The 21,512-nt window shown below is 42.9% G+C and overlaps 1 protein-coding gene across 1 annotated transcript in view; it reads left to right on the top strand.

Moving 5' to 3' along the window:
• The first annotated feature begins 1,910 nt into the window (after nt 1-1,910).
• The window catches only part of DNAI1 (dynein, axonemal, intermediate chain 1), a 159,885-nt gene continuing 140,283 nt past the window's right edge, over nt 1,911-21,512 (top strand). The window contains exon 1 of the mRNA XM_009889756.1: nt 1,911-2,032. Coding sequence (XP_009888058.1) covers nt 1,911-2,032 — 122 coding nt within the window. The remainder of the gene's footprint in view (nt 2,033-21,512) is intronic.

The raw sequence follows: 21,512 nt of genomic DNA, 5'->3' as shown, positions 1-21,512 counted from the left end.
TGAGGGTGGTGAGGCACTGGAACAGGTTGCCCAGAGAGGTTGTTGAGGCCCCATCCCTGGAGGTGTTGAAGGCCAGGCTGGACGTGGCCTTGGGCAACCTGGTCTAGTGGGAGGTATCCCTGTCTATGACAGGGGGGGTTGGAACTCAATCTTCAAGGTCCTTTCCAACCTAAACCATTGTATGATTCTATGGTTGTGCTAGCAGACTCCAGCTGATGGGGAGGAAAGGACAACTCTAAACCATCTGAGAGTTAAAATCATGTCACTGAGCCTATGCAAAGTGTTTTAGGGCAATAATAATACCTTGGCCATAATGACAGGCAATAGACAACTAGTTATCTCAACTGTACCAGTTTACAAAAGTTTACAGAAAAGAAAAAAGAAAGAATTAATTTTCTTTCAAGCTTGTGGTATCTTTAAAAAGATTCCCAGGCCTGCTGTAGAAAAAAAGAAATGCATGGAAGAGATATGGAAATCCTAGAGATTAACTAATTTTAGAATCAATCACACACTGTTTGCTTGCAGCTGGTGACCTTTACATTATTCTCAGCTAGCAGGAATTTCCAATCTACATTAATAAGCAGAATATTGTTCACTCTTCCAACAGTGCTTGCTTTAAAGATTTTCTTGCTCACACAGTCTTCAGCCATTTCCTACCCACTTCTTCACATTGTCGGCTCATCTCTATGCATCTGAATCAGTGCAGTGGTTTGCAACAGTGGTAACTGCGATGCAGCTGCTCTCTAAATGAAACACTCTACTCAAAGAGTTTTAGACAGGAATGGAGAAAGAGGGCTTCTTCACCCTTCATAGCTATGCTGCAACAGGCATTTCCATATGCCACTGCTACAAGATAGTTACTTTCAACCAAGGATTCACCCCAAATTTTCTGAGATTATTTGAGCAGTGGAGGATTTAATGGATGATTAGATGAAGACAAATGGGGTGCCATTTGTTGCAGACATGCAGTTCTCATTAAACTCAATAATGGCTGCACACAGACGTGACTAGATTTCTAGATTTTGGCTGCAACCTGCTGAAATACGAATTCAAGCTTCAGACTGTTTTCAGCCATAACTAAGCACTTAAAAAGGAAGCTGCAGTGCCGGATCACTGTCTTCAAAATGTAATTGGATAAAGGTTCTAAATTACTTTTCTAGAAATATTCTTCTGGTCTTCTTCCATACTGCAGAAAGTGTGTCTGTGCAAGGTATTTAAGCATTCTCCACTTAAGTAAGAAAGCCCTGTCCCAACCAACCGAAAGCAATGGCAACGATCCTGCCCACGCAATGCCTTCTCCCTGCTTTAACCCACACACCTGAGGCGTACTGCTGTCTCCAGCAGTGGATGCATTTCTGCAGAAGGGAAAGCGGGTGTCACTGTAAGCAGCACTGAATATGTTCTACACTTTCTCCAGACTATCTAACTAAAGTTTTATGAGTACTTAACTATAAACATATAAGTGGAATTTAGCACAGCATCCAGTAATTCAACGGGCTTTCTAGCAGATAGCAGGAGACACTGTTTGGATGCTGGAAAGCCAGTCCAGGTTACAAGTAGGCATTCCCATTTGACAACAGATCCAGGCTCACGTTTTGGTGCCACATACAATTTCTAGTCACTCTTATCTCGTTTGGGAACATCAAGTACCATCTTTCATGCTTGTCCGTCCCTCTTCCAAACACAGGCCGGTGGCTGCTAATGCCCCCTCTGCTCCTCTCTAGCCTGCTGCACCTCTGCTAGTCACTGCACAGCATGACTTACTGCCACTGAAAGGGTGCATCCCTTCCCTCCCTCTTTTTCTGGCTAAGAATAATTCCAGGCTGGCTTATGTTTGCAGGGACCTCTGGAGGTCATCTGGTCCAACCGCCCCCTGCTCAAGCAAGGCCACCTACAGCTGGACACCCGGGATGACGAGATGGCCTTTGAATATCCCCAGGGAGGGAGACTCTGCCTTTATAGGAAACCCGTGCCCATGCTCCACCAGAGAGGAGTATGTTTCTGTTGCCTCTCGCTACCTGCATTCATCTCGGTGAGAAGAGCGAATCAAGACAGGCAAGCAAGTGCTTGCTCCATTGCGCTGAATTAGGGACTTCCCTTGCAGAGGTCACCGGTGAAAATTTCTGCAGCAGTGTTAAGCACAGGAATCCTGGCTTACACTAGGTCTGAGGCATTCAAATCCCGTAAGCATACACTCTTCTTCTTTTCTAGTACGAAGACATTTAACCAGCTAGGGAAAACAGCCAATTAAACATTTCCCTGCAGGTCATAACCATCGCTAGAAATTCTTAATTAACAAGTTAAAACTCATTTACAAAAGGCTTATTAACCTTTTTAGGACCCGTACACTCAGTTTGCCAATCAGAAGATGGCCTGAAACACTGCACGGGAGTCACCAGATTAGAAGGTGGCCAGCAGATTTACCTTTTACGTCTGACTCCTCTTACCATCATATTCAGCTCAGCTCACATATAGCAAGTTTCAGAAGGAAGCATCTAACCTACTGAAGGTGTATTTACTTCAGGTTTTTTTTTTAATAATTAAAAGAGCTTTTAAAGCTGTAGTTTATCATTGGTTTTGGAAACTATGTCAAGGTGTTTATTGTCCAAGGCAGTGATTTGAAGGTTTTGACTCGTTTAAGGGTCAGTGCCTGCAACTGATCATCACAATGCAAGGGTGTTAGATAAAAAAATAAAGGACTTGTCAATTTGCCAATTCCTTTTATAAGATAAACCCTGGTGCCTTAATGTTGCAAGGCACTGATGAAGGATGACAGAGCTTTTCATCTTGGTGCCCTGGTTTAAACTGTAGATTTTATTAGCAGTCGCTTATGTAGGCCAATACAAAAAGAAACAGCAGCCCAGGACTCAGTCCCTAACAGACAGATGACCACACCTGACAGAAAAGCAAACTTTCCATGTAAAAGCAGTGAAGCTCTGACACTTCTGCTTCTGTGTGTGAGGCAATGCATTGCTGTCCTCCATCTGCAGATGGGCAGCACTTCTGCAGCTTCTTGTGCTCTGCCCACCAGCAGCACAGCGAGAGCAGACATTCTGGGTACTTCTGTGAGGGTGGAGACAAGGATGATGAGCAGTAAAACTTAACAAAACTAGCTCTGTTTTACTCTGCTGATTTGTGAACGGTCTGATTAGCAACTATCAAATATTGAAGAAGAAAGATCAAAAAAAAGTGCAGGAAAAGACGATGGAAAATCCATCTTGTTCACAAGTCAAACAACATACCTTCAAAGATATAACACTCCTTTTCAGCAAGGAAACCAACTAGAAGATCCAACTCATGTAACGTATTTTCTGCAGGTAGTGACTAAACGGGGCTCCACCACACTAAAGAGCATGACCATTTTAGCAGGAATACTTACATCTTTTAAATCCAGCAGCAGCCGTAGCAGACAATGCAATGTCTCTCTCCTGGTCTTTTGTCCCCGCTCCGAGATATCAGGTGCATACGTATGTTTTTTTACACGATCTGCAAAACTGCTGTGCTACTGCCCCTATCCAGCACTCTGCCACATGGAAAACATGTCTCAGTTTCCTGCAGCTTGTGCCCTTTTTTGAAGGTCAGAAAGGTGTGCAATCTTGGAGAAGGCCGAAACACATTTCTGGGAAAACAAACCTGCTCCCTTGTCTTCAAGCCCTACATTCTCCTCTCCCTTTCCCACCATCCTCAGCCAGCTTGGAAGATACTGCCCCGCTCTGGCTACGCACAGCCAGCAAGAAGGACGTGAAGAGGATGAGGGTTTACAGATCACAACTTACATTTCATAGCTCAATTTGAACAGAACAAGATGAGCCTCCCCTGCACTGCAGTGTTACGGAGAGCAGCTCTGAAATCTAAGATAATAGGAGAAGAGACACCTCCACCAAGACCCTTCCTTCTCTATTTGAATGAAACAGGCAATTAGCGGTTAGCAAAACCACCCCTAGAGCTGCAGTCCAGTGGCAGAGACAGGAGAGGGCTGTGGAGAGGGAACAGCTTGTTTCCACAGGGGCAGGCACAGCGCAGTGAACTGCCTTCCCTGCAGAAGTGGCTGAGCGAGCGAAACTCAGCATGCCAAGGCTCAATCTGTCAGCACCATGCGTGGTGGAGTGACTCTTTTTAGCCGATGGCATCACCATCTCTGCTGACCGATGACATCTGACCCACCCCTGATTCGGCTACTGCTTTCACAGCCTCTCTGCAGGCTGGAAATGTTTAGGGCTTCCTTGTTATCCACCATATGAGAATGTGTTCGCACAAAGTTCCCAGGGCGTGAAACACGCTGAGATCATTACCCAGCACTGCTGTGACAAGCAGATGGTTTGCACCGAATCTGGCTGGTAGGCTGCTAGTTGCACCCGTCCCTGCCCACGCCAGGTGAGGGACCTGAGGAGGGACCGCTCTCAAAGCCAGGCTGCCAAGGCACCCAAGGCACCCTGGGACACGCACACACCAGCCAAGTTGGGTGACAGGCGACTTTGTGCAACGGCACAGTCATTGCACTTTGCCCCAGAACATCGGAGCTGCAGAGAGGAATAGTTTTTTTATTTTGAGTTAGATTTTGAAACTAATTCATACAAGCAAAAAATGGAATTCTGCTAATGAAAATGGAGCACAGCAGGACTTGAGTGGCTATACTCCGTTATGATGTGATGGACAGCTAATTCATTTAAAGGCTCTGCAACACTAGTGCAGGTTTCTCCAATATGCTTTTTCTCCCAAACACATCTTCCATTCAATCTGTTTGGGAGAAGGAAAAGCCAGTATTATTATAACTGAGGGTTTCACAGAGCAATTTTATCTATTGCTTAGATTTTTATATTTTTTTCTCATCTTCTGCCTGAAGGAAATTGCAATGTATCATTTAAACAACAACAAAAAAAACCCCAAAACCAACCAGTCTACAGAGGAACATTGGGCTACTGGGGACAATAGAAGATGCATCAGAGAACCAGGAACAAAGAAGCCAAAGCACAGGGTGAAAGGAATAAGCTTACAGCCTCAAAAACAAGATGAAAGTTAACAAAACAAGATGCTCAGAGGGGCCTTTCTGAATCATCTCATACAGTCCTGACACCAAGTGCTGTGCTATCATGTGGTCAAAGTTCACCCTTTGGTAACACGTCTTGTACCTTACAAGTTGTTACTCTGCTGGTTCTTGGATTGCACTGATCCATAGACAGTTGTTTTTTTTTCTCTAAAAATCAGCCTCTCTGATTTCCTTCTAAAAAAAAGTAACAGGCTGTTTCCTGACCAGGAAAACTAATGAATCTTGGTTACAGAAAGATTTGTTTATTCTGCCCTTCAAGCATCCCCTCCCCAGCTCGCTGCAATATCCCTCCTAGATCACCACTGTCAGGAAGTAGAAAGCATCACTTGGACCAGGCAAGAGCCCTGAGCACACGGCCCAGCTTGCAGGCAGCTGCCACGCAGATCCCTGCCTGCCTGAATTCTGTCTGTCCTTCCCACAGTGGGGCACTCATACGAGTCTCTTCTACCCTACTGCTGTTTTTCAGTGAACCTGAAATACGGCATCCTAATTATGGCATCCTAATTATCTTTGGAAAAGAGCTTTAAAATTGGTTTGTATCAGCCAACAAAAACATGTGTCAGGGGAAAATGGGCAGACTCACTGCCGCATAAGCCTGCCGTCCTTCTGCAACCAAACTACGTCATGGAGGCAGGCTCTGCACTTCAGTAATCACCTCATGACACACCTTCATGTTTCCATGTGCTGCTCAAAATACGCTGCCATTTCCCTGTGTGCCACAGAGGTGCTTCAAAGCAGCACTTACCACAGCTAAGAAGTGGGGCAGATCAATGGCATTCTGGGCATCCACCTACATTTTAACCAAAATTATGAAATGTGTAATAGGATTTACCGCTACAGATGTGAACAATATTTAAAGACTGAAACACAGTGGTCTTTTCATGCACATGCTTCAAAAACTGGAAGAAATTAGTGAGAGGTTTCCCAGGGTCACCTTTTTTCCCCTGACACCACATCATGTGTACATCAAGACACAGCCTTCATATTAAAATCCTTTTCTACTCACCCAAAGCTATAAAAATGCAAGTTTTTCATTTCTATTTAGACTTAATAGACACAGATGTGCTTCCTCCAAACACGATCATGCATTTGTAAGGGTCAGCCAACATGGTAATCCAGTCCTGCATAGAAATTAAAGCATGGCTCCACATCTGGAAACCAATTCTAAAAATACCTTTACAGAATTCAAACTTAGCAAATCTCAACGGCTCAGATCAAACATGCACCCCTTCAGTTTTCTGGGAACATTTTCCTGGTCAGCAGTGTGCAACGTAACCCTGTGGCGGGATCCCTTCCTTTGTGAATTGTTGAATGCTTTTAAGGACTCACAACTATATTCTGCCAAACAGAGAAATGGTAGGGTAAGAGACTGCACGATTTGGCCTGCACCACTTCCATCACAAGAGATGCTACATGAAGCAGCATAATAGCCTTACGTGACCATCCAGTTCTGGACTGAGCTGCTCTTATAAAAAGAGCATCTTTCTACCAAGGCAGGTGAGAGCTAACCCAGCCAGCAAATGTGGAAGAATAACACCACCACAACTCAGGACCACTCTTGGGTTGAAGCTTGGGGAAGCCAAAGCCATCTTTTCTAGATTTCCAGCTCTTTGTGCCCAGTTCTTTTCCTTATTGACTCTGTACCCTACCCACTTCGAAGTTTTTCAGTCTTACAGAGAACAAAACCCAGCAAAGCCTCACCTCCTCAAGTAAACCAGTCTTCAAATCATAGAAGTGTTGGTGGTAAAAATTTGTTGACTCACTAAGGGCCAGAGAGAGGTGGGAGACTTCTTGGAAGAACATGCCTGCCCTATGCACAACTGTGGCCCTTTGCCCCCAGTTGCACATAGCACGCTTTATTGTGTCTATGATGATGCTAACAGAAGGATTTTCAGGCCCCGGTCTCCCCAGAAAATCCAGCCTATTCTCTCAGCGCTGCAGTAAGCCAGGACTGATGAACTTTATGCCCCAAGATTAGGGTCAAAGCTACTGAACAAAGACACGGTATAATACAATGATTGTTAGTTCATGGGCAGCTATTTCTAGGAGAAAAGTTTATTTTCCTTTTTGCAGTGATTTAATGAGACGACATTCTTCTATGGCGAGAGAAAACACAACTGTATTAGAACAGCTGAGTCTCCAGAAATAAGCTTTACAAAACAGCAAGTAGTGCAAATAAGTGTTTATTAATGAGAACAACAGAAACTCAACCAACAGAACATGTTGAACCAAGGTTCCATAAACTTTTACAGAAGAGCATGGAGACCCAGCTGTGTTGTATCGATCAGAAGAGCATGAAGGCACAGGGCTTCACCAGGTCAGAACGACCTGGTACATAGAATCGGCAAGGGAAAATGCATCTTTGCTCCTGGCAGTGTATCCTTTGCAGCACTGCTTGTTTTCATTGCCTTGAATTGCAAGGTAAAGATAGCAGGATGCGTTTAAGTGATTTATACCCTTTGTGACTTAAAAATAAAATCAGTAAGCGTGGAACATAAATATAACTCATGGACTAACTTTCCATTTATACATTAGTTTTTACTCTGATGACTGGTCTCTCTTCACTTTTCAGACAAGGTTAACTTTCAATTCGCCACTAAATCTAGTCTTACATCATAGTAACTATTTTTGCTACTGGTAACAGTCTGCATACAAAAGTAATCAACCATCATTATGTTTACCCTGCTTTTGGTGTCATGATAAATTAATCTGATCCCCCCCTTCAAATTCCTACTCTTCTGCTGAAACTACATTTGAATAGAAATTGGAGGCCAAGTGCAAATCCAACTTTTGAAGAGCAATGAAAAGTCTTAAAAGCACTGCACACAGAAGATTATAAATGCACATTTCGGATCAATGTGTTGCAAAATTGATCAAATTTCTGACCACAGGTCCAACAAGATTCCGCAACAAACAGGTCTCTGCCTCAGATCTCTTTCACAGCTCGAGGAAAAGTAAGATTTCTTCCATTTTTCCAACTCCCAATTGATTTTTTTAACTGTGAAATTATTATTCAGCTAGTTCAGCTTAATAACCTGAAAATCTCTCTCATGCCCCTGAAGAAATTATTACCGAGGAAGCTGGGGCTTTGCATGTCAAACCAAGGCACCAAGTGTTCAGCCAGTGACTTTCCCAGTTTGCTAGTTTGACTGCAAAGCATTGATATCATGTGTTCTTCTGCATATTTTATTTATATAGTAGCAAGTTTCTTTCACGCAGGTTAATTCTGAAATCAATATTTGTCTTGAATCTTTGAAATACCTGATTACATATTTAAAATCAAATTCAAATACGTTAGCCAGTGAAAAGCCTGGCAAATTCTTTATGATTACCTGTTACCACCTGACAGACATCATTGGGTTGAGATAGCAACAATGAGCCATAATATCATAATCCGAATTTCTCCAGCAAAGCAGTTTCTGCATGTGTCTTCATAATTTCCCTTCCTCTACACCCCCAAGCACCTCCCTCTATCTCTTCTTAAAAAGTGCACATAGTAACCACCACATTCCCTACTTTTGCAGTACTATTCCCAGAAACTTTCTTTAAACATGGATATAAAAGTTTCTCTGCTTAACTGTCTCTTTCACACAGGACCTCTGTAAGTGCTTGTTTGAAAGAAGAAAGAAAGTTGAAGAGTGTCAGAGAACAGGCTGACAACTAACCAGACATCTCTGAAGCCTCACTATTTGTCTCCAGGATGCAGAAATGTGTCTTGTTCAGGCTGGTACAGGACATGCACATACACCTAACCAGATGCTGCTGTCTTCCAGCAGCAGAAAGCAGTACTGCTTATTCACAGAAGTAATAAAAACAGTGTGCAGCCTTGAGTATTTGTAGGAAAAACAACCCTCTCCACTTTTGAATTCTGTTCTGCTGGCAACCAGGTGTTGAGAAGTGCACTGCAAAATAAGCAGGTATCGCAAAACCAGAGTCATTAATGCTTTAAGTGATTAACTGAGAGACTTATCTCCCCATGAATGTATTGACAAGAATTTCTCAAAGTGCCATTTAAAATAACCTGGCCAAAAAAGCTGGACGTTGCTCAAACTTAAACATATTTTTTATGCTGCAATTGCTTTCGGTCTCTGAGATGTTGATCCCTATAGTCATACTGTGAAGTGGCTGGCGTTGGCTGTGCAACCCACGTAACAGGGACAGGAAAAGAACAGGGGTCTAGCAAAAGGCAGAGGCCTCTCCCCCGTCAAATTCTGAAAAGGGACGTAAATTTACACTGATTTGTTTAGAAAAAGAGGTTGGTGCTGAGAGGACCACTGCAGTCATCAGCCACTGCTAAAAGTGCACGCCCAATGCATATACCAAAGTGTTATATTTAACGTTCCCTGGAAAAGTTCCCTCCATCCCACCAGCTTCTGGTGGCAGGTTTGTGTCTACCAATGTTTTAGAAATTCTGACCTTGGAGAAGATTTGACTGTCAGGGGCTGTGCCTTCCCATCAGAAGCCTTGTTAGAAGTCACTGGCCTCTGGCTTTTTTCATCAGCCCTATTGCTGCATAATTAGTTTAATTTCTGCTTTCATGGCAGAAATCCCATCCCACTGAAAACCCAACAAGGCTGTGGCTCCCTCTTCTGTGTGTGGGGCTGATGGATGTGTTGTTGCTTTGAAGTTCTCCAGGGGCCCTTTTCCTCTGCTCTGCTACAACTTGTCAGAGATGCAACAAGCCGCGTCACGTCTCAGGTCCTGCCATGAACTATGTGCTGGTGCCTGCTGTCACCCCTTTGCAAACAGCTACACCTTGTCACACAAAAAAACCCTTACAAAATTTCTGCTGGGAAATTACAAGCCATGATTCCTCAGTTGTCTCATCTGCAGTCTCTTGCAGGCGCACACAAAGCTTGGTGGGTCTCATGCCAAGGACAGAAACCTGCAACTGCACACAAACACACTTGGTTGTGCCCTAGTATCTAAAGCAGGATCTGATCCCACGGCAATCTGAAGTAACGTGGGAAGGCAGCAGTGGGAGGGCTGGCAGCAAGGAAGACTGCTTAAGAGAGGCATGTTTAGTGGTATCTTTGAAACTAGCTGATTTACAGAACTGTGTCATGCAAAATACTGACATCTTGATCAAGAAACAGTCTCAATCAAAACAAGTCCCTCTACAGGAAAGCCTCAAATCTCTGCTGAGCACAACTGTATGTATGTTTGTGAATAAAAGGACTGCGTCAGGGAGCTGAGTGCCTTACAGATTGGCCAGGAAATAACATTGCACATTCAGTCCTTGGGGCTACTTGCCCTCAAGAGACAAAACCCTGCATAGCAGCTCGAAGTCAGAACCAAGGCACAGCAATAGTACAATCAATTGGCACCAACTTTTTACATCATTTTTTTTCCCCGCACAAGACATGGACCCAGCAATGGCCTAGCAGAAGCTTCTATTTTAACTCACACATTTACTATATTTCATGTGAATGTCCTGAAACAAATACTTATTAAAAAAAGTCCTGTGTAGTTGCTCCTTTAAACCTGGCCTCCAAAAGCATCTGGAGGAATCTTCACATAAGTCTCTATTTGCCCACCCATTAATTTACTTATTTTATAGGAACAGTCAAGGCATACAGGTAATTTAAAATCCTTATCTGATGTCTTTCAGAAGAGCATTGTAGAGCTCTTCCATTGGTTTCCAGTTGCCTCCAGAGCCCAGTGCACCACAGCAGCATAGGAGTCACATACAGAAATCACCAAAACTATTTGAAAAATGCTTGCCAAGTAAACTTCTTCCAAGCAAGAACAGAACAGATACCAGAGGCCAATCCATACAGCTTGCCCTGTTCTGAAACAATTTTCCAACAGCTGCAGGATACAAAAAGTCCTCTGCCCAAAACACCTCCCAGACAGTTTTTTAGGAGGGACAATGGCAAGCATTCCCAGCAATCTCCTGTTACTCTGCCTAAGCTTTAGAGACTGCCCCCAGTACTCAGTGCCTTGCACAAACTGAAAAGATATGCACAGAACCATAGAATGGTTTAGGTTGGAAAGGACCTTGAAGATCATCGAGCTCCAACCCCCCTGCCATGGGCAGGGACATCTCCCACTAGACCAGGTTGCCCAAGGCTACGTCCAGCCTGGCCTTCAACACCTCCAGGGATGGGGCCTCAACTAGTAAAAAGTCCTTCCCCAGCTCTCCTGTAGGCCCCTTTAGGTACTGGAAGGCCGCAATAAGATCTCCCCGGAGCCTTCTCTTCTCCAGGCTGAACAGCCCCAGCTCTCTCAGCCTCTCCTCATAGGAGAGGTGCTCCAGCCCTCGGATCATCCTCGTGGCTCTCCTCTGGACAAGCTCTAGCAGGTCCATGTCCTTCTGATGTTGGGGACTCCAGAGCTGGATGCAATACTCAGGTGGGGTCTCACGAGAGTGGAGTAGAGGGGCAACTCTATGCAATATTCCGTAGTACTTACAGTTTGCTTAGAAATTTAATTACAGCTTAGTTCAGCAAGTCACTGTTAAAAGAAATCCACTTTTCTTTGCTATTTTTAAAGCTAAGACACTTGTGCCACGGTGCCACCCCTCTAGAGTTGCGTACAAAACACATCCTTTAGGACCCATAAAACTAACGTAAAAAAAGTGAACATCAAAAAATCTCCCTCCAGGAAGTAACCTCACTGGAAGCAGCTCAAATACGTTAGTAAGTGAAGACATGTAACCAAGAGGCAATACAACCTCTGTGTGACTGGCACGCACTCTTGCACAGCTTAAAGGTCTTCCATGCAGCTAAAAAAAATTTTCAGTGTTCTGAGGGACTCTCTACCATCTAAGTTAATGCAGCGGAGCTGAAAGACAACTCCACTTAGCTTTAAGCAGGTTAGCCGAGGTATATTTTCATCATAAAAGCACGATGCTCACTGAAGGCTCAACTACCTGCCTTTCGGGACAGACGTTGCAGTCCTGCTGGGCTCCATGCTGGGATGCCTGGACAGAGATGCCTAGTTTAACGTTAATTAAGGCACCTCCACACTGTGCTGTGGTTGTTGTGGTTACAGCACAGATGCGCTCTCCGATGTTCCTGGAAAGAGAGGACAGTACAGCATACTCATTCATTTTCCCATACGGTTGTAACAGCCATCACCACCGTGAAGCCAAGCATAACATACAACATAATATCCTATCCCACACTGGACAGGAGGTTCCTTCCATGGCAGAGACTTAAACCCATTAAAAGAAAATGATATGTAGTTCATAATGAAAGAGACAGTTACATCCCCTGCCAGTTAGCTGAAAGACACATCCAAATCATGAAGTTTTCAGAGAAAAATTGTTACAGAAATATTTTTTATTTCTGGTAACGGCACACTCGTATACTTTTTGTCTACATAAAAGTGAAACCATTTCAGAATTGTAGGTCCTGGATTAAGCCAGCTTGTAATATCCTGTCTGCAGGAACAAAGAGTAATGGCTATTCGGGGAGAACAGGGGATGTAGACATCACACTCATCCCAAGAGGATGTTTCCAGCCTACGATGGCTGCTGACTAGCATATGACTTCAGTAAAAACAAGCAGAGGCTATGAAGACAAAAATCAATGCTGCAAGATCACATTAGAGATCAACAGTAGAACACAAGTGTCTAGCACCCAGGAGCTGTAAGGTTTCCTACACTGTTTCATTGTCAGGATAGGACTAGTTTTTCTGTGGGTTGTTTTCATCAGAGAACTCCCACTACTTGCAGGAGAGCCATAAGCTGCTCAGCTCCAAAGGAAAGCTGATGCCTATTCATTTAGTCTTGTTTCACTCTCACCTGCCTTGTCAGTTTCTTAGGAAGGTGGCTGGTACCTCCACAGGGAGACCTGCCAGAATCTCAGAGGACTGCTGTAGCGTAAACTCGAAATTCATTTTTTAACCTTAGATACACTGTGAGCATTGTGTGGTTCCAACGTGTTTGGCCCTGACCACCCAGGAAGCAAAGGAAAGCTTCTCTCATATGAAGAAAGGCTTAGGGACTTGGGTCTCTTTAGTCTAGAGAAAAGAAGATTGAGGGGGGATCTTATTAATACTTACAAATACTTAAAGGGAGGGTGCCAGGGGGATGGGAACAGTGTTTTTTCAGTGGTGCCCAGTGATAGGATGAGGGGTAATGGGCATAAACTTGAACATAGGAAGTTCCATCTTAACATGAGAAAGAACTTCTTTACTTTGAGGGTAGTGGAGCACTGGCACAGGCTGCCCAGAGAGGTGGTGGAGTCTCCCGCTCTGGAGACATTCCAAACCCACCTGGATGCCGTCCTGTGCAACCTGTTGTAGGTGACCCTGCTCTGGCAGGGGGGTTGGACTAGATGATCTCCAGAGGTCCCTTCCAACCCTAACCATTCTGTGATTCTGTGAAAGACAGACCAAACCAGAAAACCCATTCCACAGTGGAAAGCCATTAAAAAAAAAAAACAATTGAGAACAGACATTAAATCCCTGATCTTGTTAGCACTGCTTCTGTTTACTCACAGGGCTGCCAGAGCTCGTTTCATCTTTGGGAAGAAGTCTTGTTTCTAGCAGAAAGACCATGGAAACATTAAATATAAACCTAGTATTCAGTTAGCTTACAATGTGTTGGTTGCCTATAGCAACAAAAGGGCACTATTGCCAGACTCCACTTAACTCAGACTGCAATTTTAATCAGTATTAATGGAGTGCACATCCAATCACAGGTTTTGTCTTGACACAGAGCTGAACTTAAGTACAACTATCTGATTCAAGAGCTGTTTTTCTAACACCCAGACCTGGTTATTTATGAGAATACTTAAAGATTCAGTTGTACAGCACCACAAAATTATCATGTTCTTAATCTTAATTAATTCTTAATCAACATAGAGAAAATTTAAACCTTACAAAGAACAATCATTTATTCTAGAGAAAAGACTTTAAATTTGAGGTTTCTACTGTCTGCCACCTCTTCCTCTGGAAAGCAGAAGTCACTACCTAGTTTCTTATCTATAGCTCTTCTGAGAGACAAAAGCCCAGCTTGCCACCAAGGAGGCTACAGCTGGACTTTCTCAATATATCAACAAGATGACAGTTTTGACAATAATGGGGCACATCACCTCAAATGGACCATGAGCCTCTTTCTGGAAGTTTGGGCAAAAAGTATCTTCCCCTGACCAGAAAATTGTACTGATTTTGGCTCATGGGGAGGTTTCTGTGACTCCTACCCACCTTCTACACATTTTGGAACAGAACTGAAACCCTCCACCACGAGTTGTCCAGGTTTGTCCCTTTTGCAATACTTCTTTAGCAGAGACAAGTTCACAGATAGGATAGATCCAAACTCCTCCCTTCAGCAGACCATGGTGGATAGAGCTTGGGTGCAATTTTTATCTTAACCAGGGAAAAAGCTTTCCTGAGGGCAAGGCCAGATAGGTGGAAACAATTTGTCAGCTGCAACCAGCAATGCAGGCAAAGGGGGTATAGCAGATGACATGATGAGCAGGTATGATAGTTTTAGGTGGTTGCCACAGATCAGACACACACTGCATGCACACCAAGTCCTATACAGGTGCTTTTGTAGTGGCCCACAACCTTGATTTCTTTTTACAGTTAAGTGTGTACCTGCTAAGGCAGAACAGGAAACCATGAGTTTACAGGAAGGCTTTATCCTGCAAGCCCTGAAGTACTCCAGCTTACCCAAACTTGTCAGAGGCCTGCATGTAGCAAAGGAACTGCCACACAGGCCTCCCTGCATCGCTGGATAATTAGCCAGATGGCAAGCCTGCAACAAAGCTACCATGAGACAGTCCATATTCCTGTTCACTGGACCCTGTAATGCAGCTTAATTTCTCCAATCTAAATACCAAGCCTTGAAAACTGCTATTTCTCTTGCCCATTTTCTAGATAACAGTAGGATTCCAGAAGGGAGCTGTTTGTATTAAAAATAGGATGTGTCACATTAAGCCATTGGTGCGTTCTGTAAGAGCTAGGGAAAATTTTTTTAAGAAAGCACTCTAAATAATACTGGATTTTCTTCTTGCTACTACCTGGCCTTTGCATTCAAAGGGCATTCAGCACAGTGAAGGCTACCCCGTGGCTGAGTTCCAGTGAGGAAAGTCCTGACCCAGCACCACAAACATTACTAAATCTGTAGAAACCCTTCTCTGAGCTATGAGAAAGAGATACGGACTTCAAAGAGCAGTTCCTCTGGAGTTCAGAAAGAACCCCTGCTAGTTGCTTTACCAGCAACTTTTAACCCAACATCCTGGATTTGTTTTCAAAAGATTTAGCACAAGAGTCACTCAATATGCAGCATGAGGCACAGCCTGACACTGGGGCTGGTCAGTGTCCTGTGATGTTTCCTGGCAATGTATGGCTACAAACTCATCTCTGGCTATAACTTTTAAAACTGTGACCATACAACTTGCTGTGGAACAAGTGACAGAAGCACACAGCAATGCTGCATCAGGTGCAAGGCATCTAAGTTTACATATCCATGTAAACAGAGCTTAACCGCATGCTAAAGTTGTTATTGAGGACTGGTCATTGCACTGTAAGTATACAAGTTGGTTTTCCTTAAAGTGAGAAGTGTGCGCACTATTACTGCTAGCCAATTAACTCCTTTCTGTTTATCAGAGCAATGTCATGCAATCATTTCTTTTAGATACTTGCATTGACACTTATAGTCCTAATATTTCACTCACCACAGTTACTGCTGGAAGGGAAACATCTAGTAGTCAATGAAAGGTTGGTGCAGTTACAAAGCCAGCATGTAGTACCTGGGACAGAGGAACAACTGGAGTGATGCTCAGCATCTCAAGTAGAATTAATCACAGGATCATCCCTCCTACCAGAAGTTACTGGGCTTCAACAACCCAAAGCAACATGCAAGATTAAATTTCCCTCCACAAGCAGATGTAAGAATCTCAGTCATTCCTTCATACCAATCTGGTAATAACACAGATTTCATAGAAAGATGCTGCTCATCCCATAAACCTACAAACTGAGGTTTGGAACAAAATCAAAAGATAAAGGCTTCTCCCCTATTTCTTATTTCTCAATTTGACTTCAGGGATGGGAGGGGAGGAAACCAGAGAGAGAAGCTGAAAGAAAAACTTCCATTAACAGGAAATCATGATAGCTAGTGGTAGAATTATATCAACACCAGAAAGGAGATCTCTATTTAAAAAAAAAAAAAAAAGTGATAAAAGCAAAGGGGTTCTTTGGAATAACAAAGTGATACCAAAGCTAGGACAGATGGTGAAAGCACCGACACATCATGGCTTGCAACAGCAGAGCAAACTGGCCTCGACAGTTCACAAACACAACTCCGTACAGCTGGTAGGAAAGCCCTCACAATGGCAAGTATATAACAGACCAGCACAGTTATCCTGCATATGCACAGTAACTTTCCAAATTTGATTACAGCCCCTGGAGTTGTTGCAGTTTCCAGCATGGAACTGCACCATGTTTTATTTACATACAGACTCTGCCTACTAATGACATACAATTATGACTGAAGCTAGAACTATGACAAGGTAAGACAATAAGGCTACTATTGATACAGATTAATTCTAATTGCACAGCAGCATTTACACTATTACAGCAATCTGATAAGAACCACAGCACTCATTCAAAATAAAATCTAATTTTGACCCAACATTTCTATAGAGCTCCTGGGGAATAGACCTAAGCTGCCATTTCCTTTGCTCCCTTTCAGTAAGAGAAGGCGGTATACAGAGTTGTTACACTAAACCAGCACTCCCCCCTCAGATCTCAAAGCTACAAGCTTGTCAATTGGACACTTTTTGAAAATGGACATTATTGAAGGTAACTATGCATGGTGATACTAATTTGCTCCTTTAAGACAGTATGGCTGAAATGATTTATTTCCATTAGTGTGTTCCTAAAGGAAAAAGTGCATCAGCACAACACTGATGGTGCATCACTTTTTAATGCCTCTTTTTAAAGGCTGAAAACAGGACTTAGGACTCAGATGACATTTGTACTTTGCATATTACAGATTCAAACATGTTAAGCCCTCTGCCTTGCCCCATACTATACTCACCAGTTACTGCTCCAGCAGTTGTCTTCCAGGAGGACTGTACCTGCATCCTCCTTTCAACTCACTCTCCCCTTACACCTCCTTTCAGTTCCTCATCTTCACCTGGAGTGTTCCTCTGCCCCAGTCTCACTGTGCTCATACCATCGTACTTACAACCCTAAAAAAAAATTGCCACTTGTAGGTTTATAGGGTCCTCCTTTGTGGTTTTAAGGGATATTTCTAATAGCTGTTCTACCACTGAAGCATCAGTCACTCTGATGGTCTCCACTGTTACTCATTTTTTTTAAGCTCTTCACAGAGCAGAACTTACTGATGCAAGACAGGGCAGAGACCAGTATCAGTAACAAGTAAAACGCCTCCCACCTACTGACTCAGAGGTATGACATCCTCAAGCATTTAGCCCTTTTAAAAGGCTGGGGTTTTGGTTTTGTTTTGTTTTTTTAAGGTACATAAGGAAATGGATATATATCTTTTATATGCAGCGGGGACATGCAGGCTCTGTGAAGAGTCCACTAGCTTTGTGCAATTAAAAACCATCCGGCATTTCAGCCAGGTCTGAAGACAGCCCAACACTTGCAGCAGAGTAGAGCAACACCAAGGCATCCTCTGACATGGAGGCACACCATAGGGTAACTGCTACTTAAGATGTTATTCTCTCTCCCCGCCCCCCCAGGTGGTGAGATCTCAGGGATCAACCCTTCCATCCCAGAAGACACCTTTGCTTTCAATTTAGAGCTTTTGACGTACACTCAGCAGCACACCTCTCTGGCCTAAATAAGGTTTTTGCTCTTTCCTGGTACAAACCCAGGTGAGCTTCAGAGCAGCAACCCAAGTCATGAAACATTAATTAGGCTGAAACAGTCACTGGACATGGTTGGTAGTTTTCCAGGTGCTCTGCCAAATTGAAGGCGGCCATATTTACAGAAACACTTACTACACTTCAGCAAGCAGTAACACAATTTTTAATAAACACCAGTAGTTTATTAGCCCTTTTTCCGTTTTACTGTAGAGGAATTACCAAGACATCTGTAAATGCTCACACATAGAAACAGGACAAATTCGGACAGAACTGATAAATAAACTGGTAAAATACAGCATCAATTCTTCTTTTTAAGATTTTATATTTCCATTCAAAAAAAAACCCCAAAACAACTGCAAGATAGAAGCAAGTAGTTTTAAAATAACTTCAGAAGACATCATATGGTTGCTCCAGCCTTTAAGAAGTCTGTACATTAAACTGTTACCACCATTTAGGAGAGGGCTAATCTGAATCCTAACCATAAGTAGTTTTTACCCTGTCTTAGCCATGTCTGATAGGTGCTTCTTGCCCAGTGAAGGGGACCGAACATCCCACTAGCACTTAAAGTGACCACAGCGCAATTCTCTCTTCCAAACAGTAACATATGTACAGAGGACTTGGCTGGAGCACACACTCGCAGGACCTTACTGAAAACTAACCAAGTAGCTCTGGTTTAGAGTACTATCCATGTTCACCACCCGAGCACCGCTTGCACAAGTTGATCCAGTGTACAACTTGAGTTCAGACAGAGTTTGCTTACAACAGACTTTGGCTCTGGGCAGGCACTTGAGGTATTAACTGAAGGTCATGCTGAAAAATACAGCAAAACTTACCTGAAAACTCAGGGAAACACAATAGCCAGCTTTTGAAAAACCTGACCCAGCAATACAAAATGGCAACTGACACTGCTATTGATAGACTGTTTGAGTAAAGGATGGTATTTCCACATGCATAACACTATTTTGAAGTTTGAGAGGATTCTGGCGACAGTGACAGATCCATAATGGTATTCACTATGCACTGCAATACAGGATGCCACAGAAGCAGCCCTGTGTCTGTCTAAAAACTACTATTTAGACACATCATGGTACTTACTCCAAAAGAAACGGCAGAGTGAGAACTACTGCAATTACCAAAATACTCATTTGGAAGTGATTCCCATTAAATTTGGTATGATTTAAGCTGAATGGGTTTTATCATCATCATGTGCAATCAACAGAATTAAGTCCCACGCCCTAGTAACGTCCAAGGAAGAGCACATCTACCTTTGCATAATAAAAAGCATGAACTGACTTCAACCTTGAAAAAATAAAGGATTTGTCATGTTTATCAATTAAGATCACAGCCTGAAGTACAGCTTCAGACTATTAAGAGCAAGTTCTTCAGCCACACTAAACCAAGAGAACGAGTTTGTAATATCAAGGGAATAAAATCTCAGCAAGGGTCTAATACGCTTCAGAAGGTCAAGCCTGGAGTGGTATTTAATAGGCCTGCCTCAACCATGCCTCCTGGCTCTGTGTGTGTCAGCAGTAAAACGTTATCACCATTGCAACTGACTGCTGGTAATTCCCTGTGATGTTAATGAGTTTTGAATTTATGCAAAGTCTCCCGGCAGGTTCTTCTGCAGTATCTACCAACTGCCATACCAATGGAGGATACGTGTGGTGAAAGCATCTAGCTTACTCCCATTTATTAATTAATATAGCAAGCCAGACTTCAACGGCCATTTGAAAAATCATTCAAAAGCCCAAAATCAAATGGCCTGGAAGACAAGAAAAATGCATCAGGACTTGGTTTTGAGTTCCTACATATCTATTAAAAAAAGCTCACACCGTGTTCCTATAATTCTGGCTAATCTTCCACAAAAGACAAGTCAGAAACCAAAAATGAAGTGTTTGATCCTCAAATCAATTAAGCAAGATGTGTCAGAATCTTGTGCAACAAAGTGTATCTGCAACACTAGAAATAACCTCACAGCCAGATGTGGACTTAGAAGTTGAGAAGTCTTGAAGACTTAACATTTAATTTTTCTACTTTTTACAAAATTATCAATGGTCATTCAGCATCAGAACCACTGTCAAACTGCCATGGCTTACTAAGGAGTAAAATTTCTTGCTCATAACACAGAATCATAAAACAGACAAGGAAATTAAGTAAACCAGCATCAAACACACACCTCTTATGCCAGTAAAAGCACCTTCTATTAGGACAGGTGCTAGGATATTAGCCACCAGCTCCTCAAATCAGCACCGCTATATAGGCACATACTGTTAAATATTGCTTCAAGGGTTAATCATTTGGACAAATAAGGGAGAACTTTGGCACTATTAGGGTCTATATCATGGACTACTAGTTTCCAGATGAGAGTTGAAAAGAGAGCTGGTGTCATGGCAACACACACACACGCACTTTCTCCATCTCATACCCTGACTGAAGAACAATCAGGGTACCAGTCGCTGACAAGAGGTTAAGTGTGCACCTAATTCTGCATCCCCATTTGTCAAGTTGAGCACAACCTATGGCCACAAACCAAGCAGCAAGCACTGACTCTGAAAGTCAATACAGAAGCACCTCTAGATTTAATGTGTGCTAGCCGTTAACTTCATGGGACAAGCTTTTTCTGCTGGGTTGGTCTCACCTGAAGAAATTTTACCCCAAAATTCAGAGATTAATCTTTAAGAATTCAATGTTGCAAATACAGAACATTAGAGTTAAAAGCTTGTCTCTGACGTTTCCCACCGCTGCACAAGGAAACTTTTTTCTGCAGAAAGCATGGATTATAAATTCTATGCAGCTACATAATCCAAATGAAGCATTCTCCTATAACCAGATAATCTCATTATAATAATTCTTACATGCATAGCATGGATCATCTCAGTTATTTTCACAATCCCTTTGCCCTAATTTTTCCAAGAGGTACAAGAAATCCTTTTCATAAAGAAGTGCTTTTGTGATATGCTGTCTAAAGTACATCCACCAAAGCATTTGGCTCTGCTGGAATAGACAAAGACAAGCAGCAGTATGACTTCTTACTCCATCAGAGCAGCAGAGGAATTGCTAGCACTTTCCAGAATTCTAGACGGTGTCTTCAGGCTTTGCATTAACATCATGAAGTGGCAATTCCTGCCAGTTAAACCTCAGCACAGATGTGTCACAACATGTTTTCAACGAAAGTTGGACTTTCTCTAACTCCTTTTCCATACCCATTCCCTTTAATCCTAGTGTGGTGATCAAAACTGGAATCTAAACCCAACTTTTGACACACGCTTTTACAGAAATGGAATCATTAGCTAGCAGTTTCTCCTAGGCTAATCAACTGCCAACAACCCAATGTGAAGTGCAGCTTTTACATGCTCCAGTGGGCTAGGTGACCTCCATCTTCAAAACCTGTGAACACGGTGTTCCTATAACTATTCTCTGGACTGCTATTCACAACTATTCTTCTTATATAAAGGGAAATTAAAACTAGAGATCTAGACAGACTCACAGACCCAAAAGAGGTTGTTAGGGAGAAAGAGGAACGATTAAGTGTTTCCTTGGACTACAACACAATTTTGCTGCAAGATTCTTTGAAATTTAAGAATCTTAAGCTTATCAAAAAGCTTTTTCTGCTACTTCCATGAAAGCCCTATTACACATTCCCATCCCCATCCTGTCCACAGCTCCCCCCCCCC

The sequence above is a fragment of the Charadrius vociferus genome, unplaced genomic scaffold (assembly GCF_000708025.1).
Source record: "Charadrius vociferus isolate BGI_N301 unplaced genomic scaffold, ASM70802v2 scaffold37, whole genome shotgun sequence".
Lineage (NCBI taxonomy): Eukaryota > Metazoa > Chordata > Aves > Charadriiformes > Charadriidae > Charadrius > Charadrius vociferus.
Note: the sequence above shows the minus strand (reverse complement) of the source record. Positions and strands in the feature narration are given on the sequence as shown.